This window comes from Poecile atricapillus, chromosome 9 (genome assembly GCF_030490865.1).
Source record: "Poecile atricapillus isolate bPoeAtr1 chromosome 9, bPoeAtr1.hap1, whole genome shotgun sequence".
Classification (NCBI taxonomy): Eukaryota; Metazoa; Chordata; class Aves; order Passeriformes; family Paridae; genus Poecile; species Poecile atricapillus.
Genome location: NC_081257.1, coordinates 6,872,051 through 6,894,587, shown reverse-complemented (window position 1 = coordinate 6,894,587; position 22,537 = coordinate 6,872,051). Strand labels below are relative to the sequence as shown.

At 42.7% G+C, this 22,537-nt stretch overlaps 1 protein-coding gene across 2 annotated transcripts; it reads left to right on the top strand.

Moving 5' to 3' along the window:
* The first annotated feature begins 7,606 nt into the window (after positions 1-7,606).
* RAB43 (RAB43, member RAS oncogene family) lies at positions 7,607-21,337 on the top strand. Of its 2 annotated transcripts, none has more exons than XM_058845070.1 (3): positions 7,607-7,908; positions 15,048-15,225; positions 16,063-21,337. In XM_058845070.1, exons 1-3 carry the CDS (start codon positions 7,699-7,701, stop codon positions 16,314-16,316), a joined length of 642 nt encoding a protein of 213 aa, XP_058701053.1. In that variant the 5' UTR covers positions 7,607-7,698; the 3' UTR covers positions 16,317-21,337. The 2 variants fall into 2 exon arrangements, with proteins under 2 accessions (XP_058701053.1, XP_058701052.1); XM_058845069.1 differs by having other exon boundaries at positions 7,609-7,908; positions 15,042-15,225.
* The last annotated feature ends 1,200 nt before the right edge of the window (positions 21,338-22,537 follow it).

Below are 22,537 nucleotides of genomic sequence, written 5' to 3'. Positions count from 1 at the left end.
TTCATTGTGCTCAGAGACTAAGCACAGCTTTGCTCTCAGGAACAAAATACACTGCAAAATTAACCAGCTTGTTCTGTATTTATCATTTGGTTAATTAGCTGTGAATTTAAGGATTCAGATTTAGTGGTCCCTTACAAAGAATTTAACTACACAGAAAATGAGTAATACAAAGTAAAATATTTATTTCTGTTCAGTTAAACCCCAGCTATGTCATAGGAGATATGTCACATAATGACAGTAATTTTCCATATTAGTTGCATACCTTCTGCTTGCACTGACCAGATATGGAACTGCATTAAAAACTACTAGAATAACTCGTCCAATAAAAAGATAAAAACTCGCCCAAGAAAAGGTTTCAAACAGCAGAAAACCAAGACTATTCCTAGCCTAATAGGACAAGAAAAAAACAGGGATTCCCTCAGGTGAACAGGAAATTTCTCCTATTTTTGAACTAGTAAACAGAAACTGTAAGAACTAAACCCTAATTCAATGTACAAAATACATGCAGAATGCAATGAAACAGGTTATTGGTTGGTCTGTACTGCCACTCTTGTATTCTAAATTAATTAACCAATGCACATTCATTCTCATGATGGTTTATGCACCCTAAATGCACTCTTTGGGGAATTATTAAAATAGAATTTGAGGCTTCACAAAACTTCTGTTGTTCCTGGATTCTTAAGGTCCACACACTTGCATGTTATGATTTACACTGAATGAGAGGATTTTACTTTTGTTGCCAACAAGTGAAACTGAGATGCTAACAGTTCCTACCTAATGGCTCCTTTGATGGTGCTAAGTTTACTGTAATGCTTAGTTTATTTATCTTAATGCCTTTTCTCTCCAGAGCACAAAACAATTTCCCAGAGTGCTGCAGCTCTGTTGCTGGAACCCACGTAAATATTTTGCCACTACATTGACTCCAATGAAATTCAGATTACACTCAATAATGGGTGTGTGACAACAAATTGCTGCAGTTGCATAATGGCCACATGGCTGCTATTTATACTTATTTATACTTCCCAGGGGCAATTTACTCCTGACGTGGCCTCTTCCCCAGCAGCACTTCCCAATGTTTATCCCAAGTGATGTCACAGCTTCTGCCTGACCTGGCATCTTCATTTGTGGCAAAAGAAATGGGATGTGCCTGACAGAATTTTTCTCAGATTTCATTTGGCTTGGCTTGTCTGACCAGCAAGCATCCAGCTCTCGAGCAATCTAGAGTTATTTAAATTGAATGGTGCTGGTTTTGCATCAAGACATTCCCTGGGAAAAGTGGATTGAAACCTCTTCCCTCAGAATACTCTGAAAGAATAGGGCTACAGAAATACAGAACTTTAATCTTAGTCCAAGGGGAAAAAATTCAAATAAAGCCTTTCTTAAATGACCTTTATCTCTAGGGAAGGGAGTGTCAGCAGGGATGGATTGCAGCCTCCCTTTTCTCCTTGAATCATCCTTCTTGTCTCCTCTTCAGGAGTCAAAACGGTTTTACCTCTTAACTAATAATTTGTTTTTTGACAAGGATTCATAGATTGCCTCTTACAGAGAAGGACTCTGGAACCTGACACATCCAAATAAAATCGATTTTTGCAATCCTCTCCCATCAGCAGCGGTGCACAGCAGATGGAGGCTGTGGCAATGGCCAGGCCACCAAAGTTTGCCCTCAAGGCAGCAGAGCATTTCGAACCGAGGGCATTTTTCACTCCCCTGAGTTTGCAAGGACACTGCAAACCCCAGTAATTTAATGTTCAGATGCATTTACCAAAGCTGGGTTACAGAAAGACAAATCCTAAACCAGCAGCAATTACAACCCGAAGGAAAGGGGCAATGAAAGGACACAAATTGTGCACAGCAAAAACTCAGAGCCCCCAGAGGGATTTCTTTGCCCCCAGTCTCTGCTTTGTCCAGCTGCTCTGAAACTGGACCAGCACTGGCACCTAGGGGCTGCTAAATCCGACAGGGACAGAAGTTCCCTGAAGTTTGTCACCCTTAACAAGGCCTCAGTGATGGGCTGAGATTTTCCAAACAAGCTGCCAATTACTGCCAGCTCTTCCCAGAGTTTCCATACAAATTTTCTGTTCTGAAGTGTCTGAAGGTGTAAGACATAAATTGTTTTCTACTGGCAGAAACCTGGAGTTATAATAATTCTGGACACTGGGCAATACAATCTCCATTTGTTTTCTTCACTGTGATTAATCATTTTTAGACGAGTCTGGAAATTTCTGCTACTACAACTGCCAAAGTCACAGCTTAATATTTACACTGAAACTTGACAAAGGCTTTATTTCTTCTGTTTTCCTGAAGTGATGATGAACTTTGATATAAATTCAAATTAGACTAACATCTTTGTACTATGGCTTCATCCCATCAAAGTGCAATAAAACAAAAAAGGAAAAAAGTATATTAAGTAAAACAAAATAATATATTAAGTAAAACAAAAAAGTATATTAAGTAAAACAAAATAATGAAATCAAATCCCTTTGTGGGTCTTTTCCCCTGCTGTTCCCCTACCTAACTGAAGTGCAACACCATAATTCTTAAAAGGCCCAAATATATTAAAACAACTTGAGCTCCCTCAGCAATCTGTACTGGGGAAAAGTTACCATCAAAAAATCCAGCTATTGTGACAATATCAGGGGATCCCAAACAGACACAAGGAAAATGAAACCCCAGATTTTAGGATGTCTGATGAAAAGAATAAAGAGCCAGCAGATGCTGCAGATTTCCAGATGTGTCTTTACTGAGTCTTTAGCACTTTGTGCAGTATTTCATGGACATGCAGCCTCAGGCCAGCTGGTAAATCCCAGTTCATGTGCACCCTCGCTGCTCTGTGGGACTGGCTGCACTGGAAATGCCAGGCAGGAATCCTGGTGGGTGAAAATGCTGTTAAAGGTACCCAAAAACTCCCTGACCCTTCACTCCTGATGGTGCAGCTCCAACCAGGTGATGCAGGTCAGCAAGGAGCCCAGGGAACTGCACAGATCCCCAAAACAAGGGGACTGGACTGGCTGTGAGGCCACATAAACCGAGGGGTTTAGTTTCATCAGCCACTCTTTAGTGTCTGAGACTGATTAGCAGCCGAGTTTAAGAAATCAGTTCTGTAATTGCCATGGCTCTGAAGTGTGTGTGTGTGTCCTCAGGCCCTGTGAGATAAAACCTGTGTGCCATGACTGCCCTTCATCCTCTAGAGAGCACAGACAAGGAAAAAAGGATGGGTGACTGAGATTGATAAAGGCCTCCAGAAGCCAAGCAGAGGAGGATTTGCACTTCATTCGTTCAGAAGATGATTAAGCTGTGAATGTGAATGTTGTATTTCAAATGACAGAGGCCAGTCTCCACAACTGAGTCATCTGAAAGGAACTGGAAATAGCTGATAGTTTTTAACATTCAAAACGCCTCTTCATGAATACAATTACAATTTTTTTTGTTATTCCCAGCTTGTTCTGGAACTTGGTTGGTAACAAACGGGACACCTGTGCAGGGTGAGGAACACATCACACATGACAAAGTCACACACTTTGCTGAACAGCTGCAGAACAGAAACTGTTCCATTGCTAGGAGTCACCACGAGGGAGATTTTCAGTTTTTCCCATAGCAAGGGTAGGCTCTGCAGGCTTAGAAGATGTACTCAATACAAATCCTTGGTGGGAGAAGTTTTGGGTGCCAAATTCATCCCTGTTTATTTGCTAGTTATTTCCTTATAACTTGACAGTTCTGCTGCCACCTGCACTACTACAGAAAAAGGACACCAGGCAGAGGCAAAATTTCTGCTAGAATACGTCTAAGTGACATCAGTTTCTGAGATTCCAGGAGTTCTCCAGCTGCTGGGACCACTGCTGCTCGGAAGGACAAATGTTTGAGTGTGGAAAAGAGCACATAAGGAAAACCCCACTGTAACAATGTCGAACTTCTCAATTAAACACAATTCTTACCATTACCGTAAAGAGCATCTCTATCCATGTGCTGCTCCCCACTTCACACAACACAACGATGGGGAAGAGAGGCTGCCAGCAGGAATTCCTGTATTCCTGTACAGCAGAAATATCTGTTCACTGGTGATGGGCTTCAAAACACCCATCCATTTGTGTCAGCCCTTTGTGAGTTGAAAGCTCCACACCCCATCCACAGAGAGGACAAAATGCTGTCTCTCCTGTAAACACAAACCCTCCTCAAGAAGGAAAGCTCAAAATATTAAAAATAATATAAGACTGGAACAAGAGCAGTTTGCTTTGAGAAACTCAAGAGCCATAGAGCATGCATGATTTAATATGCATGAGTAAGAATTTATGCATCAAATCTATGGGGCTATTTCAGGTAATGCTGAGTATGGGAGCATGGTTCCCATACATACTTTTTAAAAAAAAAAAAAACAAAACCCAAATAAGTTGTTACTTTGCATATATTATATTTATTATAAAAGGTGATCTTTAAATATTTAACAAATAGCTGTCTTTAAAAAGAAATTACAATATATCACTGCTTTTGTAGTCTGAAAGAACTCAGTCCATTCCAGCTGACTCAGCTGCAAAATCAGCAGGCCATTAAATTATATTAAATTATATTAAATTAAATTATATCAAGAATTACAGATGCTTAAACATTTCCTCTTAACCAAAATCTAACCAGGGAAAGGCTGTACCACGAAAGGAGCATTAACATCAAACAACATCAATAGAAAATGTTGAAATTTGCTGGAAAATGTCTCTTGGAACACAGTATAAACAGCGTGCCCACCAAGCCATAAATCAAGTCATCTTGGTTTTCGTGAACAATTTTAGTGATTGTTCTACATTCCCTCTGGAAGCCACAGGGAATGAATGCTTGCTACTGCAGAGAATTCAGGAAATTCAGTGTGTCCTCAGAGAGTTTCAGAACTTACTTGGAACCCCTGCCCTCAGCTCCTCCAGTGCTGCAGGAGAGTGGAGAGCAGATTTTAGGATCTTCCTTGTGGTTTTTCTGTTTCATATGAGATCACTGTAGACGTTCATTCAGAAGGTCAGAACTTAATCTCCTTTTTAACTTCAAGTCTCCAGCTTTGAAAAATAACCCGGTCCTAACCCCCAAATCCATTGTGGAAATTGCCAACAACCTTCCACCTGCACCCAAGGCTCTGCAGCTCAGTTTGGTGGAGCTGAAATTTCACTTCCCCAGTGGAACTGAGAGAACAGGAAACTAAGGCCAGTTTAGGGGGTTTTCTCCCAGGTTTTAGTACTGCTTTCTAGGTAAAACTGGGTAAGAGACTACTACAGAGTGTTTCTAGCACTCTCTACTCTTCTCTGATGAATCACTCTCAAATACAGCCAGATACAATTTGGAATTGACTCAAACCCATTTTGTTTTTCCTGCTCTTTGCATGAAACAGGTGTTAACCCCAATGGAGTCTGAGGATTAATCAAAGAAAACCAAATATTTTAACACTCAAATCACTACTTACAGCTTTCATAATGCGAGAGAGCTCATCACAGATCCCTCACATAAGCATGATAATATAATGTGATAATTTGTGGGTTTTTTTGGAGAAATTTTTTTTTTTAAAAGCAGTTAAAGGCTCATGATTACAAGCAGCAACAATAATAGCTAATAGAAAAATCTAGCAAGGATAATGAAAACCCTGATTTATAATTATGTTCACAGAAGTAGCACCTTTAGTTCTCCATTAAAATGATGAGATAAAATTAATTATAAATATTAAAGACTAACATCTCTAGCAATGATTCCTCCTAACTAACACTAACAAGTGTTTTTTCTCAGCTCTGAAAATGTAATTAGCATGAAAGCATACACACAATGATGTCTTATTATCTCTTTAACACCTTTTCTGTCCTGGCTGATCAATATCCAAGGATGCAGTGTCCTGCTTAATTCAGAGCTGCAGGAACAGAAAGCCTTTGGTCCAGCCTGACTGAGAACTCAAACCTCTGCTCTAGGCTGGAAGGTAACCATGGATCACCAGAAATAGATACCCACATCTGAAGAAGAATAATCATGGAGCCACCCAAAACCAGACTGATTTCAGAGGCAACTCATGCCAAGCTGGCCTGGTTGGCTGTGCTGGCTCAGAGATAATCAGGTTGCTCTTCTCCTGCACAACTCTCTACGGCACAATTTAACTCCCACTCTTTGCCATATAACAGTTTCACTTCACAATTTTATAACCTGAAACAATGAGGATGGAACTCAGCTGATCTTTGGTACAAAGAACAGAATGACAAAATGTGCTCTGTCAGTGTGCCCAATTAGTAAAGCTTATTTTTATTAACATCTTGATTTTCCACGTAAACTAAAGGAGAGTACGTGTTCAAGAGCACTTTGCTTTGCAGATAACCCAGACAGCAGTTAAAACAATATATCTTGAGATATATTCACCTTAATACGCAGAAGCAGTTTGCGATGTAACAGTCACACATATCCATGTGCCTGTGTCAGACACGCAGCTGGATGTCAACATCTCTAAAGCCATCTCTCAGCAGCACAGGACCTCGCAAGGGTGAAAAAACACAGCCCTGAGCCTCGGCCTGTGCCTGTGGGAACAAACCACACCCTGCTGAGACCTGAAAACGAAAAGCCAGCGAGGCAAGCCAGCGGCACTTCCCGGAAGGCTCAGTGGCAACTGCACCTGTTTGTTTCTGCAAGAGGAATACACAAAACCCGCAGAACACAGCAAGAAATCCGCCACTCCAGCGAGGATGCGGAGGAGCGCTGCGGGTGCACATTCTCTGCCCGGACAGCGATCCATGGCTCAGCACCAGCACCGCCTGTGGGCCCTCGCATGACGGGTTCGGGTGCTCGGACCGCGACACGGGGGAGCTGCGGCCGCTCCGGGTGTGCCCGGGGCAGTGACGGATCCCCGCTCGGCGACCGATCCCCGCTCGGAGCCGGCACAGCCCGGCCGCGGCCGTGCCGAGCAGGAGCGGTCCCGAGGCGGTCCCGAGGCGGTCCCCGGGCGGTCCCCGGGCGGTCCCGGGGCGGTCCCCGGGCGGTCCTGAGGCGGTCCCGGGGCGGTCCCCGGGCGGTCCCTGAGCGGTCCCGGGGCGGTCCTGAGGCGGTCCCCGAGCGGTCCCCGAGCGGTCCCCGGGCGGTCCCGGGGCGGTCCTGAGGCGGTCCCTGAGCGGTCCCTGAGCGGTCCCGAGGCGGTCCCGAGGCGGTCCCGGGGCGGTCCCCGGGCGGTCCCGAGGCGGTCCCGGGGCGGTCCCCGGGCGGTCCCGAGGCGGTCCCGGGGCGGTCCCGAGGCGGTCCCGGGGCGGTCCCCGGGCGGTCCCGAGGCGGTCCTGAGGCGGTCCCGGGGCGGTCCCCGGGCGGTCCCGAGGCGGTCCTGAGGCGGTCCCGGGGCGGTCCCCGGGCGGTCCCGAGGCGGTCCCGAGGCGGTCCCGGGGCGGTCCCCGGGCGGTCCCGAGGCGGTCCCGGGGCGGTCCCCGGGCGGTCCCGAGGCGGTCCCGGGGCGGTCCCGAGGCGGTCCCGGGGCGGTCCCCGGGCGGTCCCGAGGCGGTCCTGAGGCGGTCCCGGGGCGGTCCCCGGGCGGTCCCGAGGCGGTCCTGAGGCGGTCCCGGGGCGGTCCCCGGGCGGTCCCGGGGCGGTCCCCGGGCGGTCCCGAGGCGGTCCCGGGGCGGTCCCGGGGCGGTCCCCGGGCGGTCCTGAGGCGGTCCCGGGGCGGCGGGCGCTGCGCAGAGCCGGCTGCCCTCGGCCGCAGCGCGCCCCGCCATGCCCGGAGCGGCCGCGCTGGGCGCCGGCCCCGAGGCCGAGGAGAGCTACGATTTCCTCTTCAAGCTGGTGCTGATCGGCGACGCCAGCGTGGGCAAGACCTGCCTGGTGCAGCGCTTCAAGACCGGGGCCTTCTCCGAGCGCCAGGGCAGCACCATCGGCGTGGACTTCACCATGAAGAGCCTGGAGATCCAGGGCAAGCGGGTGAAGGTGAGCGGCGCCGGGCCCGGCGGGGCTGGCTCGGGCCGTGCCCGCAGCCGGGGCCCTGGGCGAGGAGGAGCGGCTGCCGGAGCCCGGCGGGCCGGAGGCACCGAGCGCAGGAACGGGCCGGGCCCGCCCGGGCCCCGGGGCAAAGGCTGCCCCAGCCCGGCCTGCGCTGCTGCAGCGGCTCCCGCTCGCCTCGGGCTCCTTCCTGGCCCCGCTCTGCTCACAAGGCAGAAGAAAGCTCAGCTGGACTGTCGTGTTTCCAGAAAGGGATGTGGAACGAGCAGATTGAGAGAAGGTTCCTAAATTAGGCATGTTATTATCTTAAGACACTGTTTTACAGGGTGTCACAGGAAGTGCCGTTTTTACGGTTCTTCTTTCTAGAACCAATAAACTCTAAATTTGACCTTTTTGGGGGTTTTTTTTAAGCTAGAGGAAGTCAGCTGGTTGTTAGGGTTAGAAAGAGCCTAGAGCATATACCCAGTGATCTATGCTCAGATTCTCAGTGGCACAGATTCCCTACAACTGTGCTCACCCTTTGAACACAGGAGTGAGTGCAAGTAAACAGGGGAGAAAATGTTTAAGGCATCTGCGGTTTGTAGTAGGTGCTTTTAACAATGGTGCTTCAAACTGGGATCAATCCCTTCACCAGCCCCTCCAGAACGGGGTCTTATAACTATCCTCCCCCCGGTTGGAGTAAAAAGCATTGGATTCAGTCACTGCCTGCAGAAAGGTGATGGAACTGTAAAGCTTTTAGTGACACATAAATACACTAATGCGGTTAAGTTTTGGGCTGTGTTTACCAAAGTAGGTGTCAAAGTCCTCTGTTGGTTTTTTTCTTATAAATTAACTTAGGTGACCAGAATATTAAAGTGAAAAGGCTGCAGAAGACAGAAGAAATGAAGGCTGGCATTTTTTAGGAAAAGAGGAGTTTACAGTTCCACACCCTGCAGCAGTGTTTATTTTCTTGTTAGTGTCACACCTTTCCCTGTCACGTCTGGCTGGGGCTGAGGAGCTGAAAAGGAAACTCAGGTTGTCTGAGGTTTTTTCCTGCGGTTTTTGAGCTGTCAGTGCCTCTTCCAGACTCTCTGGCAAATGAGGAGTGGGGGGTTCTGCTTTAAGGTGGAAACCTGCCTCTGTTTAAATGCTGAGCACATAGAAAGTGATAAATGTGTCTGTTCCTGGTGCCAGGGACTTCAGGAGTATCCCAGGAAATTAGCTAAACTTCCTAGGTGTGCTTTTTCATACTGTCACTACTCACACCTCAATAGTCCTGGATTTGTAGCCTGTCTGTAACAAAACCTGTGTGTTATTTCTTAGTATTTTATGCAAAACAAGTAAGTGCAAGGTCTTGAAGCTTATCTTTTTCTTTGGGTTGTTCAGTGCTTCCACTTAGGAAAAAAAAAGAGGAATGCACATATTGAAGAAGAGTATTTTAAGTATTACTTTAGGAAAATTAATCCAACACTCTTGCTGATTTACCTTACAGGTGCTTCTGTCAGCTGCTGAGTTAGGGACACAGCCTGAATATGAAAGCATTTGCTTTGAGTTTTTTTGGTTTTGGTTTGGTTTTTTTGGGGTTGTTTTTTTTTTGTTGGTTTTTTTTTGGTAGTTTGTTTTTGTTTGGTCTGTTAAGGTGTGGGCTGTGTGTGAAGTTTAAATCAGATTTTCCCAGTTGGATTGAGATTTCAGAGCAGCCCATCTAACCTGGGTTAGGTTTGCTCAGCATGCTCTTGGAAACAGGGAATAAGGAAGCATTTTCTTAGACTTTTTTGAGCTTACACACTACTTGCACTTCTTGCCTCACAAAAGTGGGACAGGCAGTTGTCTGCTGCTTTGATTTCGTTAGGGGTTTATGGTACTCAAGACAGTATTGTTTTCTATTTAGCAAATGGTGAAGGAATCAGAAAATTCCTGTTTTTATAATGTTTCAGAGGCTCAGCTTTAGAAGTTCCTTCAAAACAAAATATCTACCAAAAAAACCCCCACAAACTAAAAAAGGAGCTCTTGAATGCTACTTGTTCCACCTCCCCAGTGGCCTAAACTTAATTTTTAGTCTGGCTGAGGTTGTTGCAACCCAACAACACTTATTTTGTGATTGAAATAAACAATTTAAGGTTAAATGTGCCCCTTTCTGTTTCAAACTTCAAGTGTTCCCATCACAGTTACATAATGTTTCTGAAATATTTGGAACCCAAGGATTTTAGGTCTCACTTTCTTTTGATGTGATTTGTTGGGGTTTTTTTTTGATAAAAATGATGAAAAGATGCCTGTTGGAATACTGATGGTAAAGGTGCTGCAAATAGCTTTTTTTTTTTAATCATTTATGAAACTTGGGTCTTTCCTTGCACGTTGAAGCTGTATTCTGTCAAGTGTCTCACGTGGTGTTCCACACACTGCTGTTTCATCAGCTGCTGAAGCTGACTAAACTTCATATAGAAAGAGATCAGCTTTATGAAATGTCTGCAGGCTGTCTTAATTTAAAGAAATGTTCTAGTACATGCTGTTTGAAATTGATGCATGCTGCTTTCTCCAAAGAAATCCTCCCTAGCTGGCTAAATCCTGGAGTACAGCCTGTAGTGCCCAAAAGTTGGTCTTGTTAATGACTCAAAAGTGTTTAAAAGTGGTGTTAATCACTTAATGCATAGTGATTAAAGTCCTGTTGATAAAATAATTACTTGTTCTTTGAGTGATAGGAAAAAAATCTGGTAAACAGAACAAAAATGTTTTATAACTGTTATGTCACTGTAAGAAAAGATATTTATAAAATGCTGGAACCGAGATTTTACATAATGATAGGCAAGGACATTCCTAAGTCCAGGTCCATAAATCGTGGTTAGTAATAACAAAAGTATTTTTCTTTTGATGGATTACTTCCTGTGAGCTGATTAATTGTCCTTAATGTCTACTTTATGCTGTCATTTCATAGTGTTTTACTTAAAGTGTTTTTTCCTCTGTGCCACAGTTTTTCTCCCTCAGTATAACTTTCAGAAAGTAGCAGAAGAGAACAGTTGAAAACACATTCCTTTTACAACAAGTACTTCTTTATGTACCATTGCACTTCTTCATTTACAAGCTTTTTCAGCCCATATGTTATCAAGATTATTGGCTTTGATTCAGGCCTCATGGCTGTGAATTCCTTTCAGAATGGCCCAAAATATACTTTTGTGTCATGATCTGGCCAAATTGCCAGTGATAAAAAGTTGTGACTTGTCTTGTCTCCTGACTGGGGATTTAATAACTTTGCTTCACAGATAAAAGCAGAGCTGTTGGAAGCAATAGTCTTTGATATCCAGAGGAAAATGTAGCTCTCTGTCAACTCCTTTGACACTCATAACCTGGAGCAAATGAGAACACTACATTCCCAAAATAGAGAGATTCCTCATTCTCTGAAAACTGTGTAGGGAAACATTTGAATGGAGCAGTTTATCTTGACTGTCCTGTCTATGAATATCACTTTAAATTGAAATACACTGCCACAGAGATGTTGCTTTTGGCAAAAATGGCGTGGATTAAATTGCAAGGCTGTTTCAATAAGTGTTTTTAGGAGCAAGTGTTGTGTTTTGCCAGCCTACAGGAATGTATATTATTGTTTGCCATTGGAGATGACAGGAGTCAGACACAGTTGGTTAAGATTCATTTAGCACAGTCTTTAGATCCAGTATTTCACTGCTGGGAAATTTTATGGAATATCACTCCAAAAGTGACATTTCTGTTTTTATAAAGGAAGGTATCAGCTGGAGGATGCCCTCAGTCATTATTTATGCTGCTCCACAAGCAAAAGTACACCTGAACTCCTGTGATACTTCAGAAGAATTAGGAAAGTACTTAATAAATTATGTAGCAAGTAAGGGAGGGAGAAATTATTTCATGTGTCTTGGGGCCATCTGTTAAGCATTAACCTTTGATAAACAATATGTTTATCAATGCAAGGAGCAGCCACATTTGGTAATGAACATTTACTGTGCTCTTTGGCCAACCTGTCACACACCAGCTTCAACATTTTGTCTATCTCTGTGGTTGAAAATCTGCTTTCTGTAAGACTGAGCAGACATCCCAGAATGATCTTCCAGAGAACCTCCATGAATTTTACCACCTTGTGTTTTCCTCCTTGCATCTAACTGAAACACTCTTTGTTTCAGATTTTTTCTGGTGTCTCTCACTGTCCTTTCTGTGCCACCCTGAATAGTGTGGCTGTCCAAAAAGTTCAAAGCTAAGAGCAGATCAAAATAACCAGCTTTTGTGAGTAAATGAGTGAAAACAGTGAAGCAATTAGCACAAGAAAGGTGGCTCCTTTACTCTGCCGTATTCCTTCTGAACAATGAATATGTATTCCCTGTTCTTTGCCCTGTTCTCTTTTGCTCCTAGCAGTGGTCCCCCTGAAGGCCTGCCACCAATCTCTGATTTCATAGGTGTTTTTAATTATTAGTTTCAATTGAATCCAGCACAATTCTCCAGCAATCCCAACTTCTCTGTCTTTCTTACTCCAAAGGAGTTGCCAGTAATTACAAAATCAGGAACCGCTTTAAAAGGTTACTGGGTGTCAGATGTCGCTACCACCAAGTTATTTACAAAGCTGAAGCACTTAAATCGAGGAAATAAACAATTAAGAACTTTGTGTCATTTACAACACATGTCATACACTTGTATACATATATATATGTATATACATACTTGTCTATACAGAAGAATACATGAGCATATATTTTTTAGTAACCTGTGGCTAGTACAGTCCTTTTGGTATTTAACTTTTAACTTAAACTGAGGGCCTTTGGAATGGTAAATAGTAAGACTACATTTTTTTTCCCCAAAGAGTTTTAAATTGTTACTTTTTGTCAAGAGTTACATGCTTATAAATATAGTTTAACAGAAATACTATATAAAACTTTTGCTGTGCACAAGCTGGTGAAAGTTGTAGTTGTGATTGGTGTTTTTGTAAAGTTGTCATGGTTCTTTTTCTGTAGAATTCCGTGAAATATCTCTGTAGACATGCTGGAGAAAACAGGTTTACTTAGGATCAGAACTGGTATTTTTGTAACTACTTAAATTATATTTTTAACCATATATCAGACTGATTAATGTTACATGGAAATATTTTTCTTAGACTTTTCTAAAGATGCTGTCAAGCAAACTAGCTGTATTTTTCCTTTAGAAATACAACTTGCTTTACATGAAGTAATCTGGTTCATAATACTTCCTTGCTGTGTCTACAGTGTGCATTCTTAATGATGTAAGACATTATTCAAATTACAAACCATGTGACAAGACAAGGTTTTCAATCTTCCAAACTGGAGGAGGAGTTGTTCTTAACTCAGTCACTCTGCACTTTTATTTACACCACGTGAAAAATATAAGAGAAAACAATTTTATTTTTTAAATCGAATATTTCCAATTTGTCTGTATGCACAGAATCCCTCAGGCCCTTCCCTAGAGCTGAGTAATCATCATTAGCCTTTTCTAGCACTTGTCCTAATCAAGTATTGAGATTTAACAAACACAAAGGTCTGGTGGGAGACTGGAGTACAGAGATCATCCACACACCTGCCCCCAGTTTCCTTGTCCCTGGTAAGTGCTGACTGCTCTGAACCATTATCTGTTGCATTAATAACCATTGGCTTTGTGGTTTTCTGAGTCCATTACAGTCCCTTCTCTGAGAATACTCTTACCAGAACTGAGAAGTCCTTTCTCCTTGGATTGATTCCTTTTCAGCTGTACATATATCAGCTGGGATCTGAATGCTTGCTTAGCACAGGAAATGAGATCTTATCAGCACAGCCTTTTCCAAAGTGAAATTTGCTGCTCGAAAATGCAGCAGAGTCAGAAGACACAAAGAAAAATCTACTGTGCAAAAGAAATAAAAGGAGAAAATTATTCCATATTATTTGGTATAAAATAGAACTGGCACATTGTGTTAAGCTGTCAACAACACTTTAAAATAAGGGGGTTCAGAGAGAGGGGAAACCATAAATAAAAGGTCTGCGCTATGGGAGGATTAAAAACCCCAGTAGTATTTACTTATGTCCTGTTTCAGTGGAGATGCAGAATATAAGGAATGGCACAAAAAGACAAGCAGTGGTCTCCCATTTATCATTTGGGGATAGAGAAGTGAAAGTGCAACAGAATATAAATTTATAGAAGGAAATTCTTTAGTTTCGCTGTGACTAAATAGTGAAGCCAAAAGCTTTGGAAGATTCAGAAAAAATTAGAGGTTTATAAAGAGGATGAGAACATCCCCAGTTACTTCAGACTACAAGATTCTGGAATATAAGTCATCATGTTCCAGGACATTCGACAACCTATAAAACAACAGGATTTACAAAGAAATTCCCTATGAGCAGGATATTGTGTTTGTCCACACTGAATTCTTTGGTTTAATCCTCTGGAACATCTAATACTGGGAACTCAAACTCTGATGCTAAACTCATCACTCTTATGCTGCTGGATTTAGGCAGAAGTATATAAACCAAGCATTTCTTCTTCCTGCCCAGACATAATGTCTGTTTCACCACCCAAAAAAGGACAGGTGATTGGACAGACCAGATCCTTGGCTGACTTTATTGAGACCTAGGATTGCTGGCATTTCATTTACACACCCTTTTATCTGTATTCTTTAAATTGTCTTGTATTTCCTTCTAAAACAGCATCAGTGCTCTCAGATTATGTGACCACATCCTGCTCCCTTTGTTCCTGCCCCTGTCACAGAACTGGCAGAACCACAGAGAAGTGTGGTAGCCAAAACCCACCTGTAGTTTCAGTGACACCAAGTGACCTTGGCTGAAGGCTGGCACCTTGTTCTGCTGCAGAGGGTGACAAAGGGGTAGGGCTGGGCACAGAAGAGAATTCCAAAATCTGCCACAGAAGGAGCTTGCTGGCAGGAAACCAGGGTGCCAACTGATTCAGGTACAAACTTTGAGCAGCTAAGTTCTCACCATAGATTACATATATATATGTAATTATTATCTATATGTTTATATCAAAGTTCTCAAGCATATATTCTCATCCTTAGACAAAAGAACTAAACATGAGCAAAAGGCTAGATCAGCACAGGGCTAGAATGTATTGCACATACAGGAGATTTGGATCAAGGCTGTTGGATCAAGTCCTGTCCTCTCTGTGTCTCACTGTGCTGTGTCCCTCAGCTGCAGATCTGGGACACGGCAGGCCAGGAGCGCTTCAGGACCATCACACAGAGTTACTATCGCAGCGCCAACGGGGCCATCCTGGCCTACGACATCAGCAAGAGAGGCTCCTTCCTGTCCATCCCTCGCTGGATCGAGGATGTCAGGAAGTACGCCGGCTCCAACATCGTGCAGTTACTGATTGGTGAGTTGGAAATGCCAGTGCTTGTTTAATATGGCCAGAAGGTTTTGGTTTTGGTTGAAGTTAAGGTGTGTGCAACAGACCCGATTGGAGATTTTACCAGAAGAACTGATTCAGGGAAGCAGAGATGTTTTGCTTTGATTGATTTCTTAAAAGAAGTAGACAGCTTTGAATCCTTTGCATCTCATCTAGTGGAGAACTGGGATGCCCTGGATTTCCCAGTTCTGAGGCACAGCTGCTGTGGAGTCCCCTCTCCCCCTCTTTCCTCCCCTCTCCTTTTTCCTTTCCTTTTTCATTTCATCATAAAGATCGGGCTCAGGGAAGCTCCATCATAGCAAGCTGATGCATTTTGGTGAGTTGGAACACACACACACTTCAGCAGACAGGGATTTTTGGAAGGACTTTGAGACAATCAGAGTTTGTCAGTTCTTTGCTAGGAGTTCTGCTTTCTAGCCCAAATGTTTTGGACTTAGATGCAGCTCTTGGGGCCTGTAGAGTTGCTAAGACAACAGCAGGACCATTCTAGATTTCCCTAGGAACCAGCAGCTGTCTGCTGTTTTCACAGAATGGTTTTAACCTCAATTTCTAGCCTATTCTCTTCTGTTACTTTTTCTCTATGGGTAATACAGAAATACAGGTTGGAAAGGGCTGGGGAGATCATCCAGTCCAAGCTGCTGCTCAGAGCAAGGCTGGAGTCAGGTTGGTCAGAGCCTTTTCAGTCACATTTTGAGAATCGACAGAATGGAAATTCTTCAGCTTCCTTGAAAAACCTCCTGCCAAACACTTCCTGTGACACAAACAAGCCCTTATAAATCGCTCTGTTGTTCCCTTTCCTTCCAGGAAACAAGTCTGACCTAAGTGACCTTAGAGAGGTTCGGCTGGAAGAAGCTCAGAGCCTGGCTGAACACCATGACAACATCATCTGTGCCATAGAGACCTCTGCGAAGGACTCCAGCAACGTGGAGGAGGCTTTTGTGAAGATGGCCACAGAGCTGATGATGAGGCATGGAGGGCCCATGTTCAGTGAGAAGAACACTGACAGCATCAAGCTTGACAGCAAAGACGTTGTGGAAGGCTGGGGGTGTGGTTGCTGATAAGAGCTAGCTGATATCCCTAGCTTTACTGGAATTTAGACGGTGCTTCACCCTAATGCTGAGTAGCATGGTAGCCATATTCTCCTCCTCCTCCTGTGAAACCAGCAATTTTGTAGAAGTTAGACACAATCCTGTTTGCTTCGGTGTCTTAATTTTAAAAAGGGACTTTGGAGAGATAGTCCTAAAAGTCAAACCCTCTGAAAAACTTACTCAACATTTGTCCCCACCATTTTATTTTCTGTAACCTTCATACGAGTTACAAAAAGGAAGGAAACTACTTTGAACTTGGTATTTTGGGGTGGGAAGACATTTGGTTGGGGAAGAGGCTGATACAAACCCAAAGGTCTGAGCATTTAGCGTGGGTCTGGTGGCAAAGGAGATCACTTTTGGAACAGGCAATCTTGACAGTGTCTCCTCAAATCCTCAGCGCTCCACTAGTGACCAGAAAGTGTCAGTGTCTTCGATAGTGGTATTTCAAGGGTCATAATAGCCAAGATTTTGATGACAGGACCAAATAGCAGTCACCTGTCCTAGGGCATATAAATTGCTAGTTGCTGTTGGAGCAGGCCCAGGTGGGGGAGCTTCTCTCAGGTTTTGTTATCATTTGAAGTTAGTGTTTTAACAGAAAGCAAAACCAGCCTGAGCGCTATCGCAAGCAGGGCTGGACCGGGGCAGTGATTTAAAACAGCCTTGAGGAGAGAGAAGGTGCATTTCATTTCCTGTTTGCACAGTGATAGCTCCTTCTTCCAAGTGGAAGCATCACTGAGATTTTGCCCTCAGGTCTCATCATTTCATTCCGCAACTCAAGACCTGCACCACTGGAAAGAGAAACTGGAGAAACCTTGAGCTGACTGTAGCCAAGATCTCTTGCCATGTGCCTAAAGGTCAAGTACAGGGTTCATTCTGGTCAAACATTTGATGTTGTGTTACCAGAGTGCATAAGTGGCATAAGTGGATTTGATTTTTTTATTGGTTTTGTTTTTTAAACCATCTCTTTTAAGTACTACATGGGCATATAATGGGAAAGAAGACCTCAGAATAGCTGAGAACTGCATGATTGCAACTTCTTGGCTATGAAAAACCAGCGTTGAGTGAATCCCTCCCAGCTTTGTACCCAAATGTTCCCCTCTCCCTAACACAAGTTACCAGTTGCTTTTCATTTCTTTAAAACACTCAGCAGGAAAAATCTTTCACAGTGGATCAAAATCTACATAAAGTAAAATAGATTTCATAATCCAGTTCTTTCAGATGCAGCTCTGTAGAGTTTCTTGTAGATGTGGCTGAGGTACTGATGGATTCCTCTGCATTTACACTCTCAGGCACCTTACAAAAGTGTATTTGCAAAGAGAGCAGGGGCAGCAATATTTTTAACTCTGCAGATAAAGCAAAGGTGTTCAGGAATGGCAAGCAATTCTGGTAATTTGAAGGAGTTACTTTCAAAAAGCACCCATTTGAAATCACTTGACTCTTTGAAAAATCCAGATCAAAAAGGACTTGAATTGTTTTGCTACTAGGCCTGCACCAGTTTAGTCATCCAACATATCCAGTGCCATGAAAATTAGGAAGATTTAGGAAAGGGCTAATGGATACCAATTTTAATACTATTCATCTTCCTGTAGCAAATACTAAACCGTTTTCTGATCTTTCTGGTTTTTTTTTAAACTGTGAGGTAGATAACTGAGGAGTAGTGTGTGCTTTGTAGCCTGTTTGCTTCTATCTAAGGGGTTAGTTTTCAAATTTTATAGTTGGGGGAATGAAAAGGCCTTAAGTTTTTCAACTAGTATAGTTTTCACAATTCTGATATTTTCTACAGAAGGGCAGGCTGAGCTGCAGTACTTGGTAGTGTTTTTGGATAGTTTTCCAGAATGTTCTTACTTCCAAAGATAGCAGGCAATAAGTGTCCAGCTAGACATTTGGGGATTTGAAATTGGGAATGGGAATGAAAATGGGAATTTTCCAAACCCTAGAATTGTCAGTGTATAACCTATATTCTGCTCTCAGGAGAAACTGTGAAGACAGTCCAAGCTAAAACTCAGTGCTGGTGGCTGCTTTTCCTCCTGCTGAGATCCTTAAGGTACAGAACATTTGCAGACACTTGACTTTCTGTCCTGACCTGTTAGAGTTGATGTCTGTAGGTCATGGTCCTGCAGTTCTGCTTGAACAGGGACCCCCAGATGAGCTCAGCCCCCCACTGCCTGCAGGATTGGTGCCAAATTATTTAATAATGAGAAAAATCCACATGCATTTAAGAGCAGTATTGCTACTTCTCAGACTGAAATCCGTAGTTTACATAGTAACTCATCTTAAAACTGGAACAAGAAGCAAAATGAACATAAATCCTGCTTCCAGTGCAGCCAGTGAATGATTGTGTTTTTACAGTAGATGAAGAACTGAGGAACTGTTGATCCTATTCTAGCCTAAACCTCTTTGTTTTGAGGTTTGTTTAGTGAATAAGTAGAATTAGACCAGGCAATACACTTTTCATTACAATTTGCCTGGATGTATCTCTTAAACCAGGCTTGAAGGGTGAGGCTCTGTCTGCAGGTCAGTCTGGCTCAGTCAGAAAATGTGCAATAGAGCAGCAGTGAATTGTTTGCTGTACTGTAAATGAAGGCACCAATTCCAATTGGTTTTCAGTTTCCTGCAGGAAACTAAAAGCGTGGCTTTAAATCAGTTTTGTCTTTTAACTCTTGGCTCTTCTGTGTTGTAACAAATGGAGTACAAGTTTGCATGCCCTCCTAACTGAACAAAAGAAATAGAAGAAGCTGGTTTATTTTTAATTTTCATTTTTTTCAGAAGAAACCTGAAGACCTGGTTTATTTTTCAGGTTAGCAGCTGGTGGTGCTTGGGCTGTCAGTAGTTAAAGTTTATTTTGATTACCAAACCCTTCCTTTGTTCACTGCCCCCTAGGCTGGGAGCTTCTTGACCAGAAATAAACAGTAAATGTAAAGCTTTTCACTGCCCTGTTGAAGACTTTATCAAACCTGGGACTACACACAGCTATGAAATTCAGGCATTAGGGAGATTGTTGGTTTAACTCCATTAACCCCATTGAACCCAAAAGGATACTGGAGTGAAGAGAGTGAGGAGCAATAAACCTGTGATTTACGGGTAAAAACCTGAGTTTCAGCTCTCAGGGTATAAATGGGCACTGATGTACATCCAGTGAATAATTCAGTAGTGCTTGTTCAGAGTTCACAGCATAAACATTTGCCAAGAAATCTGTTTACTGCCAGTTGAACATTAACAGGACTATGGTGCAGTAATTGCTTTCAAGCAGATCCCCTTGGCTGATCATGTATTTGCATTAGTATTTATCATTTCTCTTTGGCAGTACCAAAGTGTGCAAAAATATTACAAAAGCACAGGAGGGGACATTGATCTCTGCCTTGTAGCACTTGGGAGTGGAATGCAGAGGCAAATACTGAAATGAAATCATCAGCAAAATGTGGTTCCCAGGAGCCTTGGTTACACTTTGTATTGATTTCAAGCTAATTTTATCTCCAGTTTCTCATCCAGTCCATCATCACGGATGGAACTTGTACAAATATTTATAATTATGTAAATATAAAAGCAAATAAGTGCTGGCCCAGAAACCTGCTAACATTTGCTTTGCAAAGCAAAATTTGATAAAAATGAGAATACTTAAGAACAGAGGGGAAGTCCTCTTACAGTACTGGAAAGAGGTTTTTCAGGGGGAAAAAAATCTAAATGAAGCCCAGCTAAAACCACTAATAGCTTTCCTGTTAGCTAATACTGATAGATTTCCAGGAGCTTCACCAAAAGTGGAGCTCTTGCTTGTTTTGGGTGCCTCAACTATCATATATGAAAACAAGGGTTTGGAAGATTGTCCTTTGCACACAGCATGCAAACTTGTCCTGAGGACATTTCTTAAAAGTGAGCCAAGAGCTGAATTGACACAGACACAAAAGCTGCAGACAGATGCCTCCCAATCTCTTCAAAAGCATCTCGGTACCATTGCAAATAAAGCACAAAACTTGTGTGGAAGTGGTTTTGCACTAAAGGGAAATAGTTATCAGAGAAAAAAAAAAAAAATCATTAATGTGAAGGGAGAGCATCCTGGTTATTCTGCATTTTTCATGTTGATTTCCTGTTTCAATGCTGTGCATAAGTAAGATTTGTCCCTTTAAAAATTATATTAAAATAGATAAAGTGTGAAAAGTAGTTTGATACTTGACAAAATAAACACTTTCTTAAGAGAGTGGTAATACTGATGAGGAGAATAACTTTGCTAATTGGGCTTGGTGGTGCAGTATGAGGGGTTCCCTACAGTTGTTGTTGTGTTGGAATGGTGTGAGACACAAAAACCATTCCCAAAACAGGGGAAGCCAGTGGGGGACACCAGACCCTGTCCTGCCTGCCAGACAGAAAATAGATACAGGCATGTACTGAGCAGAAGGTGAATTTAGTTCTTTGTAACTGTTTTTAAAGATTTCTGTTTTAGATCTCTGATGGGCAGATGTGCTCTGTGCTGTCAGCCAGCTTTTCCCTCTTCTGTGCCTCACTCGCTGAGATCTGACAGGTAAAAACCCCACAACTCCAGAGCAGGGAGCATCCCAGCCAGTCTGGCTCACACACACATCTTGGGGGAAGGAAAAAAATCTCTAATTCATATTGAATTCATTCACTGCATTCCAAAATTATTTGAGGGGTTTGGGTGATAACAGTGTTAAAATGGTTCTGCATTTTCTAGGACAAATCTGTTGCTTTTCAAGGTTTCTTCAGGAGATGCAGGCTGTACATTTCTAATCATCAGTAACTATTTTGCTTTTAATCTTTCTTATCACAATACTGAATAAATGATTTGGAATATGAGGAGACAAGGGAGCAAGCTTGCATACTACGGTAATTTTTTATACTTTACCTTCATCTATTTATGAATTTATTATGAAAAGTATTTTTAAACATGAAACCTGCTTTTGTTGTGAATTTTAGCAAAGTAGTGGATACATTGTACTGTGTATCATTTAAAAGGTTTAATTAAAGTAAACATTTGGCAATTAATTCCTTTTGTTGTTATTTTATGCATGTACCTTGTTGTGGTATATGATCAGAAACAAAATCAACTTTAAGAAATTATGTATGCTATCCTACAGTGCTGTATGGTCAACTTTTACACAAGATATGACCTAATGTACTTTTAATTAAACAAATGGTGCTGAACTAACTTCCTCTTATCCTCCCAGCTGTCCATCACTTCCAGAAATGCATGCACTTCCAGTTGTTCCCAGTTAGCAAACTCTCCAGCAGAGCTGTCTGTGAGATGAAGAATGAAACCCAAAATGCTCAGTGTTGGAGAAGCCCAAATAACTTTTTCAGTGCTTGCAATTAAGTGTGAACAATGTAGTTACAACTGTACCTCCCCAAGGGAACGTTTAGATCCTGGATTTTATTGAAGTGCTGGAAATTAAACAAAGCAACACCCCTTTCTTTTTGCTTGGCTCTTTAATTTGAACGTCAGCAGATGGGTATTTGTGATCCACAGGAGCCAAATATTGAATTACTTGGTTTGCATTGTCTGCTGCTTCAGTAACAGCCTCAGGTATCGAAAGAGGAGTTGTCAGTGCAATGGCCAAGCTCTGGAGCTGGGTCCTCAGAGGGCTGGGTGCAGCTGAATTTGTCAGTTAATTCTCTTTATTGCTACAGAAACCTCATGGCTGACTGTGCTGGTGAGAGTGGGTGTGAGAGGGAAATGGTGCAGGTGTCATGATTGATGTCCATCTGCTCTTGGGAGGGACTGACTGTGACTTTCTCATGTGTTCTACACATTTAAACTGGAGTTTCTAAATCTGTGTGGGGGAAAAAAACCCCAACTTTTCCCTTTTAATGGCTTGTTATAAGTGCACGTGATGAACACTTAGAAATGATTTCCCATTTCTGGGAACTCTCCCTGGAATTCTCTAAGAATGTGAAATAGTTTGGATACAAGAGATCTACACACACTACAACCATTTTTCATTTGCTGTGGTGAACTGACCATTCATTATGTAGCTTGTACCTTCAAAAAAAAAACCTGTGTTTTTTATAGTTTAAGTTCACTGAATATTTTTTCTCCTCATCTATGGGCAGGAAGTTAGCTGTTAAACTAGCAGAAAGCATTTTCCCAGATACAATTCCACAAAACAAGACACCAGTCCTAAATCCTATTGAAAATCTGGTTCTGAGATTCTTACCTGTACAACAGATGCTGCTTCTGCTTT